The sequence below is a fragment of the Bactrocera tryoni genome, chromosome 4 (genome assembly GCF_016617805.1).
Source record: "Bactrocera tryoni isolate S06 chromosome 4, CSIRO_BtryS06_freeze2, whole genome shotgun sequence".
Lineage (NCBI taxonomy): Eukaryota > Metazoa > Arthropoda > Insecta > Diptera > Tephritidae > Bactrocera > Bactrocera tryoni.
The window spans coordinates 71,569,463-71,582,403 of NC_052502.1; the positions used below are offsets into that span (position 1 = coordinate 71,569,463).

General features: G+C 38.0%; 4 protein-coding genes across 4 annotated transcripts; 2 read left to right on the top strand and 2 right to left on the bottom strand.

Moving 5' to 3' along the window:
- Positions 1 to 632: 632 nt before the first annotated feature.
- Positions 633 to 4,301, top strand: LOC120774029 (ATP-binding cassette sub-family F member 2). The gene is made up of 4 exons (XM_040103327.1): positions 633 to 816; positions 1,780 to 2,512; positions 2,586 to 3,628; positions 3,707 to 4,301. The coding sequence occupies exons 2-4, from the start codon at positions 1,846 to 1,848 to the stop codon at positions 3,827 to 3,829; spliced, it is 1,833 nt and encodes a 610-aa protein (XP_039959261.1). The 5' UTR covers positions 633 to 816; positions 1,780 to 1,845; the 3' UTR covers positions 3,830 to 4,301.
- Positions 4,302 to 4,539: 238 nt separating this feature from the next.
- On the bottom strand, positions 4,540 to 5,861 carry LOC120774033. The gene is made up of 2 exons (XM_040103333.1): positions 5,727 to 5,861; positions 4,540 to 5,663 (listed from the first exon to the last, which is right to left on the bottom strand). The coding sequence occupies exons 1-2, from the start codon at positions 5,807 to 5,809 to the stop codon at positions 4,787 to 4,789; spliced, it is 960 nt and encodes a 319-aa protein (XP_039959267.1). The 5' UTR covers positions 5,810 to 5,861; the 3' UTR covers positions 4,540 to 4,786.
- Positions 5,862 to 6,010: 149 nt separating this feature from the next.
- LOC120774030 (T-complex protein 1 subunit zeta) lies at positions 6,011 to 8,782 on the bottom strand. The gene is made up of 2 exons (XM_040103328.1): positions 8,510 to 8,782; positions 6,011 to 7,689 (listed from the first exon to the last, which is right to left on the bottom strand). The coding sequence occupies exons 1-2, from the start codon at positions 8,644 to 8,646 to the stop codon at positions 6,231 to 6,233; spliced, it is 1,596 nt and encodes a 531-aa protein (XP_039959262.1). The 5' UTR covers positions 8,647 to 8,782; the 3' UTR covers positions 6,011 to 6,230.
- Positions 8,783 to 8,960: 178 nt separating this feature from the next.
- LOC120774031 (skin secretory protein xP2-like) lies at positions 8,961 to 11,712 on the top strand. The gene is made up of 2 exons (XM_040103329.1): positions 8,961 to 9,997; positions 10,050 to 11,712. The coding sequence occupies exons 1-2, from the start codon at positions 9,202 to 9,204 to the stop codon at positions 10,826 to 10,828; spliced, it is 1,575 nt and encodes a 524-aa protein (XP_039959263.1). The 5' UTR covers positions 8,961 to 9,201; the 3' UTR covers positions 10,829 to 11,712.
- Positions 11,713 to 12,941: the final 1,229 nt, after the last annotated feature.

Consider the following 12,941-nt stretch of genomic DNA (forward strand, 5'->3'; position numbering starts at 1 on the left):
TGGCTGGTTTGTTCTTAGTGTATATTGTAAATCGCCAAATTAAATAGAGTTATGTATATTTATTTTATTATAATTGAGAAATATAGCAGGAAATACTAAAATGGAGGCATTTTTTTAATGGGACAACATTGCCGAGCTATATATTTCGGAGAGCACTCATTGTAATTATATACAAATTTTGAATACACAATTAAATTCGCTTTCCCATTCATAAATTATAGCAAAATAGTTATTGTCCAATGTCATAAAATTACAAAATATCATTAGACAAAATTACTAACATATTTCTATAGAAAATTTCACACAGTTACTTTGACAGGCTTTCATTATATCATAAATATACATATATACTACAAGTAATAGTATTTATATTACTATTAGTTAATCATATGTATATACTTGCATAAGCTGATTTAATTATATATGTACATATATAAAATATATATAATGATTTGACTAGCCATCACTCTTCTGTAAGTATTTACAATTGCTTAAATAACCTTACCCATTTGCAAATCCTTTGTGCACCCTGTGTATTATTCAACTCTGAACGTACTCTGTGAATGGCAGCATCGACTTGGCTGCACTGCCACCAGCTGCGTACATATGTTTTACAGTGTCTTTAGAATTAAAGTTTTTTCGTTCTCGGTCGCTAATTCTGCTCGGTCGTGATTTCGCTGTTGTCGGGGGCATTTTTTCAACACGTGAAAATTTAAACCATAAACGGAATTTGAGCATAAATTCACAACATTTAGGCGACATTAGCACCTTTCTAATAATAGTAAACTAAAAAGGAGCTGACAAAACAGAGTTTTGGTAGGTATACAAGTGAACACGTTTTTCAGCACAGTTAGCTATCAGCTTTGGAATTCGTGCGAATTAATTATGAAATAAGTTGTAAAGAAAAAATGTGTGGACTATTGCTATGCGCTGGCGCTGCTGTGTTCCTGCACACCACCAACGTCTTTTCTTAACTTTTCTCAATGCGACGTCGACATTATTGAATTTTCACGGGCGGCATGAACAATTACTACGCATATCTTGTTTTGCTGAAAGAAATTGATGAAAATTAAAAAAAAATATTTTGGAAGTATTTTGAACAAAGTGCTGAAAACTTGTGTGGATGTTGCACATTTTAGTTGCTGTAATTTTCCATTATAACTCAACCAAATGTATTTATCATCGTATGTATCCACCGCCAGTTCGTCTTTGTTTCTGCATTCTCGCTTGCTACGTTTTACCTACTTATTTATCGCCGCCTTTCTACATGACACTAATTGTTTGCGCACATGTGCGTTTTAGATAACCTTGTTGTTGTCATACGGCAATATGGTTGTTGTGGCTCCGGCTACTATAAATGTATGAATATTGGTGCATCAGCCAACTGTTTAAATCCAACGTTTGGTTTATTAACTTTCAAGTAGGGGAAACATGGCTAAACGTTTTAACAACGACACCAAATGTGTCGCTTTTAAGAAGGGTTAAGCCTTTAATCTTGTCTGCTTCAAGCGTTCGGATATAGTTACATACTTCGTTTAATGTTTTGTTAACGTTGTCGGGGGGAAAAGTTTAGGAAAGGCATGGTTTTGTTAGCATATAGTAAACGTGGAAGCTCTTTGTCGTATTTATATGTACATATATTTACCATTAAGTTTTCTTTACTTCTTAAAGCTGTTAGCTGTGCGTACACAAATTTAGTGAGCGTTCGCTAAATTTGTCAAAATTACTGTCCAAATTTATTAACGAAAATCAACCTTTTCTTTTACTATATTTTAAAAGTAAAATATTTGTGTCTGCGTAAATATTTGTAAACGTCAAAAAAGTTTTAAGAAAGTTTAAACAAAAATGCCTTCTGATGCTAAGAAACGCGATGCGCAGCGTAAAAAGGACGCACGCAATAAGAAAATCCAGCAAATATCATCGTCTAAGAAACCAACACAAAACGGCACACCGGAGCGTGAATTGACCGAGGAGGAGAAACTGTGTGCCAAGCTGGAGGAGGAGGCACGCATCAGTGCCGAAGCGCGCTCTTGCACAGGCTCATTGGCCGTACATCCACGTTCACGTGATGTGAAAATAGCCAATTTTTCCATCACTTTCTTCGGTTCCGAGCTGTTGCAGGACACTATGCTCGAGTTGAATTGTGGACGTCGCTATGGTGTTATTGGCTTAAATGGCTGCGGCAAATCGTCCTTGTTGGCAGTGTTGGGCAACCGTGAGGTACCTATACCAGAACATATTGATATTTTCCATTTGACACGTGAAATACCAGCGTCCACCAAAACTGCACTACAGTGTGTTATGGAAGTGGATGAGGAACGTATCAAGTTGGAAAAGCTCGCCGAAGAGCTCGCAATGAGCGACGAAGATGATGCTCAGGAACAATTGATTGATATCTATGAACGGCTAGACGACATGTCGGCCGATCAGGCTGAAGCAAAGGCGGCGCGCATTTTGCACGGTCTCGGCTTCGACAAGGAAATGCAACAGAAACAAGCCAAGGATTTCTCTGGTAAGTACAAGCACAAAAAATAATACACCCATCGCTTTTGGCTTCAATAATTAACACTTGATTTCCACTAAAGGTGGTTGGCGTATGCGCATCGCGCTGGCTCGTGCGCTCTTCGTCAAACCGCATCTGTTGCTGCTGGACGAACCGACCAATCACTTGGATTTGGATGCTTGTGTGTGGCTTGAGGAGGAATTGAAAGAGTATAAGCGTATTCTTGTGCTCATTTCGCATTCGCAAGATTTTCTCAACGGTGTCTGCACAAACATCATACACATGACCAAGAAGCGCCTAAAATACTACACTGGTAATTATGAGGCATTTGTGCGCACACGCATGGAACTGCTAGAGAACCAGATGAAACAATACAACTGGGAGCAGGATCAAATCGCACACATGAAGAACTACATAGCGCGTTTCGGTCACGGTTCTGCCAAGTTGGCGCGTCAGGCACAATCCAAGGAGAAGACGCTGGCCAAGATGGTGGCGCAAGGTTTAACCGAAAAAGTGACCGATGACAAAGTGCTGAATTTCTATTTCCCCTCTTGCGGCACTGTGCCACCACCAGTGATTATGGTACAGAATGTCAGTTTCCGTTACAACGAAACCACGCCGTGGATCTACAAAAATTTGGAATTCGGCATTGACTTGGACACCCGATTGGCTTTGGTAGGACCCAACGGTGCAGGCAAATCCACACTGCTCAAACTCTTGTATGGTGACTTAGTACCCACTTCCGGCATGATACGCAAAAATTCTCATTTACGTATTGCCCGTTATCATCAGCATTTGCATGAACTGCTTGATTTGGATGCCAGTCCGCTTGAGTATATGATGCGTGAATTCCCAGATGTAAAGGAAAAAGAAGAGATGCGTAAGATCATTGGCCGTTACGGTTTAACCGGTCGTCAGCAAGTCTGTCCGATCCGTCAGCTATCCGATGGTCAGCGTTGCCGTGTTGTGTTTGCCTGGTTAGCCTGGCAGGTACCGCATCTGCTGCTGCTTGATGAACCTACCAATCACTTGGATATGGAAACCATCGATGCGTTGGCTGATGCCATCAATGATTTCGACGGCGGCATGGTGTTGGTTAGTCACGATTTCAGACTGATCAATCAGGTGAGTAATAACAAAATTGTGTGTTAATAAACTGCTGAAGAAAATCTCTAATCAACTGCAATATAACGCTATACACAGGTTGCTGAAGAAATTTGGGTGTGTGAGAATGAAACTGTCACGAAATGGAAGGGCAATATTTTGGACTACAAGGATCATTTGAAAAATAAAATTACTAATGAAAACGAGCGAAAGAAGAAATAAAGCATGCATACATACGTATTCACACAAAAGCAAATATAAACTTACAACAATTTTAAATAGTAGGCCAAGCGAATTTGTTTATTTAAAAAATTACAAAAAATATATTAAATAATGTAGCTAAACGGCGAAAGAACCCCTATGTGTGTACAACAAAAATAATTACAATTGAAAAAAGCGGCATAATGGTATAAACATGTTTAACTAAGTAATAGAAAAACTTAATAAATTTTCGCGTAACAAAACGACATTTGTGATTGATTGTTTAAGTAATTTATTATGCACTAAATATCTACTACATATGCTATGCTACAAATAATATTGTGAATGTACTATAAACCAAACAATAACTACAAAGCTGATGGTAACGGCGCTTACGGAATATCCAAAATTTCGATTTAGAAGAATTACAGTGTGAAAAGTTTGTGCTTTACTTTGCCACAACTTAATACATTTTACATACATATTTATTGAATTAACGTTTCATTAAATTTTTTGAAAGCAAACAGCGAACACGTTTAGGTCTTTAGAAATTGAATTGAAATATACTTTAATGTGAACACACACACCTATAGGTTATATATTAGAAGGTGAATTTTTTATATTTCAAAGAAAAAAAAGAAGTTATTAAAAATGTATTTGATCGGCAAATGAAGTACGCCAATAGCTTCAATAATACATTACCACACCGATTGAAATAAAATTTGCAGACATTCATTAAAACAACAATAAACGAGTTTTATTGCAATTATACAAAATTATTAGCTAACGGGCTGTTGAAATTTCTTAACAGTGTTGTCAATGCTGCGTTGACTGCTGTTAAAATTTCTACGCTAACAACTAACCATAAAGAATATTTGCTTTAAATTATTTTTATTATTTAATTAAGTGCACATGCAGTATAAGTGTTTTCATAAGTAATTCTTAAATTAAGTTACTTTCCATGATGGATAATGATATTCAATATTTCTGCGCTATTCTTTCACATATGTACCGTACTACATGCTTATGTGCCTCATTGAGCGCATTAAAATTAACCAAAAATTGCTCCAGCATAATTTTAAAATCTGACATACGGCACTCTTTCCAAGCCAGCACTATTTCTGCTAATTCCCATTTCATTTGCAGCGGTACATAAGTACCAGTGCTATAGTGGCTACCACTAGCAGTCGCCAATGGCGAGCCTGTGTTTGTTGTATTTTCATCATCGAGGTCAGCCAAACGTTCATAATATTCGATTAACTTAATGTGTGAAGGCGACTGTCGCGCTGGTGGTAGATTCAATGCAATAAGTAATAATAGACGTAATATTTCCACGCGTCGCAGTAGATCCGTATACAATTCGTATTGTTTACGTTCACAAATGTTATCCACTATATCATCAAGTTGCTGTAGAGCGCTGAGAAAGTCTTTTTGTTCTAGAGATGCGTGTGCAGCTAACTCCAATTCAAAAATACGATGAGCAGGTGAAGCGAAACTGCTACAACCATCGTAGTGTGGTTGCAGTGGCGACATTTCGCGTATTATAGCCGCTTTTAAGACAGTGTCATCAGGACAACGTTCCAAAGCTTGGCAGTAACAACGTAGTGCGCCCTCCGTGCATTCACCGCCACTCGAACGCAATTGTAGTGCGGCATTTGTATTGTTAGCGCGCATGAATGCGCGTGCGGCTTTTAAGTAAGCTTGACATTCATTAACCACATTGCCAGAGGAAAGCTCACACTTGGCCACGCCTAAATGACACATAGCAGCATATTGATAAATGCCAGCTTCCTCAAAGCGTGTCGCTAGCCGTGCAAATTCATCTAACACCTCGGTGACATTAGGTGCAAAGCGCCTGAATTAGAGAGCATTAAAATGATTTTGTAATACATGTAATAACTGGTTGTGCCAAACTTACTTGAATACAATTCTGTCAAATTTTTTAAGTTTATTTGAAACCTTTAAATACTGATCGATTAGTTTTTGTGGATAATTATCCATTTTAATTGTTTATAAAGCGCAACTGTTGTTGCTATACAACTGTCAATACCAACAGCTGACACACTGTGTTTAATTGTTGTTCAACCTTCCGTAATAAGTCGTGGTATACTTATGAAACACAGCCTATGTAAAAACTAGCCAATTTAACCATCTGTCCCACTTCTACCCAATCCAATAGCACCCATAATTAAATATGCAGGATTTTATAAGCGTCCAGAAAAATGCATTTTATTCATTTAATACAAAAGTATTTAAGTGGTATTAATAGCTGAAGTAAAATTATAAATCATTTAGTTCGTTGACGTCAGCTATTTGCAATTGTTAATAAAAACAAATAATACAATTAATGAAAAATTAAGGTAGTAGCGAATGCGGGTATTGTTCATTGAGACATTGTTTTGTAGACTGCAGTCAAATTTGACTAACCCTTCAAACTTGTCATGCCAGCACGCATAACTTCATCCACTAGCAGTAAGTTGCTAGCAATCACCGAGCAGGAGTTCAATATTTGCTTCTTCACCAAGTAGTTATCATACACATGCATATCCACAGGTTTCATTGGTTCACCTGTCGACAAATCCAATCCAATGGGTTCCGGATTAAGACGATCTTCCTCTGTCAGCTTAACAATAGTATCTTGGGCATCGTAACCGCTATTAATAGCTAGATTCTTAGGAATGACTAATAAAGCCTCGGCGAATGCTTGTATTCCCAAGCGAACCTTTCCCTTAACGGTGTCCTTGTATTTATTCAGTTCGTTATATACGCGCACTTCGAAGGCACCAGCTCCTGGTATAACGCACTTGTCCACAAGCGCATTGTTAATGGCACGCAAACCATCACGAATGGCATCTTTAATCTGCACAATAGTATGCTTATTGGGACCCTTGATCAAAATTGTAACCGATTGTGGGTTTTTGCACTCCTCAACAAAAGTGTATTTATTCTCGCCTAGTACGTGTTCGTAAACCACACCAGCGTATCCTAAATGTGACTCTTCCAAATCATCAAAGGAGTTCATGGCAGTACCACCGCAGGCCAAAGCCAAACGTTCCATATTCCTGCGCTTGGCACGACGTAGCGCCATAATACCTTCTTTAGCCAAAGCGTCCAACGACATAGGATCAATACCTTTCTGATTGATAACAACAAGAGTTTTCTCAGTGCCGTCACAAAGTTTGCGTTTTAATGCAATGATTTTCTGTACGCGCTGATCGATAAACTCACGTTCAGCACGAACAAACTTCTCACGCTCTTCGGCAGTTTTATAGAAGAATCCTGAGTTGACTTCAGACTTTTCATATTCCAAAGAAACGTTACAAGTGAGCACATACGCATTCTCCAAACGTTTTGGCATATCAGGATGACGAGTGCCGTGGTCCATGACAATACCGCGAATAAGACTTGTGTCGGTGGCAGTCTTATGCTGCATTTCCATCAGCTCAACCATATGCAAATCGACCGGTTTATCATCCTTACGTATAGCTAATATAGCATCTACACACACTTCAGTTAGCACATCAGCAAGCGCTGGGTGCACTTTGGTGCGCAAGCTAGTGTTGGCAATACCGATTAAATTCTTCTTATTGATTTCAATAGGAATTTTAACTGCGTCCAGCACTTCTAAAGCTTTGGTACATGCTTTTTCAAATCCTTCTGTTACAATGCGTGGATGAAGGCCTTCGGTAAGGAAAATATCTGCTTGCTTCAGAAGCTCGCCAATAAGCAAGACAGTTGATGTAGTGCCGTCACCAGTAGAATCATCCTGAGCTGTACTGGCACGTGCTATCATGGAAGCTGTTGGATGTTGAATTTGCATTTCATGCAGCAGCACATTGCCGTCCTTGGTGATTTTGATGTCGCCGGCACCAGATACCAACCTAAAAAGTCAAAATTTTCTTTTTAATAAGGTATATGATTTTAAAATCCATGTTCTGCCATGTCATTATTTTGTTCTATAATTTTTATGCGCTAAATTCAATTTGTAAGCACTACCGCAGTTTAAAAATTATAAAAACATTTTTCTTGCGCATGCTTTATAACAAATTTGAAGCAATTACTCAAATCCGCAGGCTAAATGCGCTTTTTATTAACTTAAAAACCTGCATTCTAGAAAAAGATAAGTGTTAAAGCATATTGTCGTTACTGCTTTTCGTAAAACATATAGATATGTGATAAACTATACAGGTGATGAAAAGGATAACATATTTTTCTCTGGCACAAGCTTTATAACAAATTCGATGGAAATACTCGAATTTGCAGGCTACATGTGCTTTAATTATATACGAAATCTATAAGAAAAAAGCTAAATTAATAAATAATGTGAACATAACACAGTGTGCAGCATTTTCAATTAATCTACTATCGGTTTAGGTACATGAGTAATTTTACTAAGTTTTAATAACCCAAAAATATTAAAACAAGTTTTTACTAGCGCAAACTTCTTATAACAAATTCTAGAATATTTCATTTTACAGCCTACATGCGTTTATTTTCATTTAATATCTCTTACAAAAAATAATAGTCAGCCGTCTGATGACGAATCGTTTGGGTACATAACCTCAAATATTCGTACTGAGGCGGCGGCCTCTCTGAGACCATATGAATATAAAATTACATTTTTCAAAGCAAAATTAACACGGAAATGCAATATATGCATTAAAAAAGAATAATAAATTGAAAAAATGCTTTTTTACTTACATTTTCATTGTTCCCTTCGGACCCAAGTTAGTACGCATCACATCTTGTAAGCCTTTTGCAGCCGAGATATTAATGGCCAAAGCTTGAGCAGCACGTGCAAATTCAGCCTTTGGGTTCAATAAACTTATCGAAGCCATGTTTAATATAAGATTTTAAATAACTTTTATTTAATTATATCAATTAAATCTTCAATAAAATCAAATATTTCTGACACACGTTGGGTACGGCAAAGCAACAAAATTATCGGAATCTTTAACAGGGAAACCAACTAGCAGATGTGCAACCAAAGCAGTGTGTTCAGTGTTGCAATGACAGCTGTCAGTTCACGATGCGGTAATTCGCTAAGTTGAGGCATTTCAGCGCCACATTGGCAGCATTGACCCTGAAATGCAACGTTGAGTCACGTTCCCATAATTTTGCAATAGCCGACGGTAGAGCCTCTCAGCTGATGTTCGTCGAATTCAGTGATTCAGTTCAAACGAAACCAAACGATTCAATATTAAACAGAAATCTTTCAGTTGTACAATAGGAAACGTATTCTGGAAATAACTCTGTGTATTTTGCCATTAGCAAGTATAATTAATTTGTTTAGTTGTGAAGTGACTGACGGTACAAAGAAACAGAGACACGCAAGCAATTTAACTTGCTTGAAAGCAACCTGTTTTAACGCGGAAAACCACCGTAGTGCAATAATGGCGAGGGAGGTGAAAGTGAATTGCGCATCGGTCGCTATATTTGCAATTTTATTGCTTACCCAAAATTTAGGGTGTAGTGAAGCAAAGCGCGTTTTGAGCAGCAATCGCAAATCTAATAGTGGACGTACCCCTAGTAGTGGACATGTGACCAAGAGCTATCCGACACAAAGCAGTGCCGGTAACTCACACTCGGATCTTGCCAAGTTGAGCTATTCAGGATACAATTCGGCACCAAATCGCCCAGCGTCGGCTGCGGGAAGTGGTGCAACCAATACTCAACCTATTGGATGGAATGTGCCGAAATCACAAGGATCCCCGGCTTCAGGAACCAATGTACACACTCCAATAACAGCCACTAATACACAGGGTGTGCAGAGCTCTTATCCTGGTGCCACTTATAATTCTCCTGGCTCGATTCCTGCAGGCGCAACATATCATTCACCTGGCTCAGTTCCAGCTGGCGCAACGTACTATTCACCCGGATCTGTGCCCGCCGGCGCAACGTACCACTCGCCTGGAGCACTGCCTGCTGGCGCAACATACCACTCGCCTGGTGCACTACCTGCTGGCGCAACATACCATTCACCTGGTTCATACCCCGCAGGAGGAAACCCATATTCAGCGCCTGGACATATGCCAGTAAATGGCGGTTACTATCCGGCTGGAGGCAGTCAATATCCCTCGGCTGGTGTACCAGCTGGTGCTACTTACGTAGCTCCTGGTGCTGCACTTCCTCCAGGTGCTGTGCTTTACTCATCACCACCGCAACAAACATCGTCAGGATTAGGATTTGGTAAGGTACTCAATACTGAAAAAAATATCAATTCTAAATAGTTGAATATTAGGTTCTGGTTTGGCTGCTGGTGCAATTGGAGGCGCAATTCTTGGTCACGTGCTTACACCAACTCATACCCGTGTGGAATCAGCACCAGCTGCACCCGCTGGACAACCAGGTAGCGCTGATGACAAAATCATCATTATTAATAACGGTCCACCAGGTTCAGTAACTACGACAAATGCTGCCGGTGCTACCGTCATTACAACTGGTGTCGTTGGCGAAAACGCCACACAACCCATGCCTGCGCCAGCACCTGCCGCTGGACCAGCTGATCCGGCAATACCAAACGTACCGCTTGCCCCCATAGGTGATAATAACGGAGCGCAACCAACACCAGCGCCAGGTGCTGCACCTGCAGAAAGTGCTGCTGCCGCCGCCGCTCCACAACCAGCCCCCGAGCAACCCCCACCAGGCGGCATAATTTGTGTACCTGTACGCGTTAATGATACCGATCCAGCAGATAGTAGCAAGATGATTGAAGTAGAAAAAATTGCTTGCTACCCAGCACCCCCGCCGCCACCACCAGCACCTGTAACTGGCGCTGAAATGAATGGTACCGCGCCGGTTATGCCACCAGCTAGCGAAGGAAGTGTACCGTTGGCACCAATGAGCCCAGTAACCGCAGCTTCACAGCAATTGCAAGCAAATCCAACCCAAGCACCCTTGTTGCCGGACAATGCTTCGGTAAAAACAAGCGGTGCTGGGGCATGGCTCAATTACGCCGCCTGCAATTCTATGACAACTGTGCTATTGCCATTATTTGTTGCTTTTTTTGGACTGCATTAAGTATGTGAAACCATAGAAGGCAAAAAAAGCAGACAAAACGAAAAAACAGTAAAGTAGTGAGTTAAAAATAGTAGGAAAAAATCGATATGCCTAAAGGGCGACAAGCTTAGTAAATTGATGCAACAACAAATCGAAACAAATGTTATGGAATTCGTATACCTCTTTTTGTAACTAAAATTTTCTTACCTTTGCATAATGCTTCGAATCGGAAGAATCTCAGCATATTTTACAATGCTTCGTTTTTAAATATAACACGTTTTTTTTATTAAGAATTATTAAAATTTCTCAAATATATGTCGTAAAGTATTATAAGCAATACATGCTTTAAATGTTAAAAAGTATGGTTATACACATATCCATCACATGTACTAAAGAACAAATTGGCCGATCAAAACAAACATACAAATATTGGTTTGTAAGTCATTAACCTGTGAATTTACACGTCTAATTTTTGTGATCTTTAAATATACGTCGAATAATAACTGCGGTTTTGCGCGTCTCTTTGTAACATATGATTCTCCATTTTAAACAGATATTCCAACTCGAATCTCGCGCCTTTGTAATTTAAATTAGGGAATTTTTAATGCATACAACAACAAGTAAATAACATTTGCAGCTCAAAATATTTTATAACAAATGTCTTCTTATAAATGCAGTTAAATCAGTAAATATCTCTTGTCTTCATAAGCCATAAAAAAGTGTTTAAAGTAAATGTAAATCCGTGTTAAAAACGTAATTCCAATAGTCACATTTCAATAAACCAGTAGTAAATATATGTATGTATATATTCATAGATATTTGCTAATTGTATTGTGCACCTAACAAATTAAAAATACTTAATGCAATAAAATTAGCTTGCAAGCACCCCACACTAACCGCAAAAACTTGTTTGACTTACGTTGAGTAATGGTTGTAATAAATAAAAAAGGCAAACATCTCTCTTAGCAGTAAAACAGGTATGTAAATACGTGTATGCTTAATTTCTTTGTAACTATACACCCATTACGTGGAAAATTTGAATTAAAAACAATTTGTGCAGTCTTGCTAATTATACTACGAGTTCATCTATTCTACTAATTTCAATAGTGAGTGTATTCCAGCCTTTCATTTAAGTTAAAAATTATTAAAACACGACAAAGCAATAATAAATTAGAAATATTCACATATTATTTTTTCATGCTTACTTACAATTTATTTTCAACCATTTTCCATAAAAACCATGTATTAACTATGCAAGTTTTATTGCAATGGTCAATAAAAATGCTAGACACCACCCAGAATATTTAATTAATTTCCCAAATGCGCAAGGTTAAGTTTGTATTTCTTTTAAATATTCCACCCAGGTGCCATTAGCCGTGTCTAGTTAGCTAACAATGCTACTTTACTCAATATCACACTTTGCCTATACATTTATTAGAGCAACAACAATGCTTATATTGATATTTTTGTTAGTAAACAAAATGTAGAATATGCAAATAAAAAAACAAACACCGGTTCTGAGTAAATAAAAGTCATACATACCTACATACATACATATGTACATATGTATGCTTGTGTATACACCAATTTAGCGCAGTCTGATTTCACTCACTTCAGCATAGCCGCTGCGACAAATCTTCATTAAGCCTAAATAAATATGCATAGCTTAAATACATATTTGTTTGTTAAATATTAACATTTGACTGCTTGTCAAAGTGTATTTTTAAAAATAAAATTACTCATACGTCTAAATTTTTGTTTTTAAAACAAGCAATAATATAATATTCATAAATAACTGTACCGCCAACGTGCAGAGAGCGCGTTCTCTGTAACGTGTGCAGCGTTAACGCGCAGAGAATGTTCTCTGTAATATGTGCTTATTAAACGCAACTTCAGTAAACATTCATAAATAAGTGACAATTCAAAGCCAAGATAAACCATTAATAATAAAAACTCATGTATCGTTTGCTAAAAATAAAAATAAAAGTTATTCGATATTAATTTTATCGTATCAAGTTCTCATATTTTATTCCAGCAAAATTTTTTTGTATTAAACAAAGTAATTGTGTGAATTAATGCATACGCGTTCGCTTACATAGCAGTTACAGTTCGTGTTTTATTTTTATATGCTTAA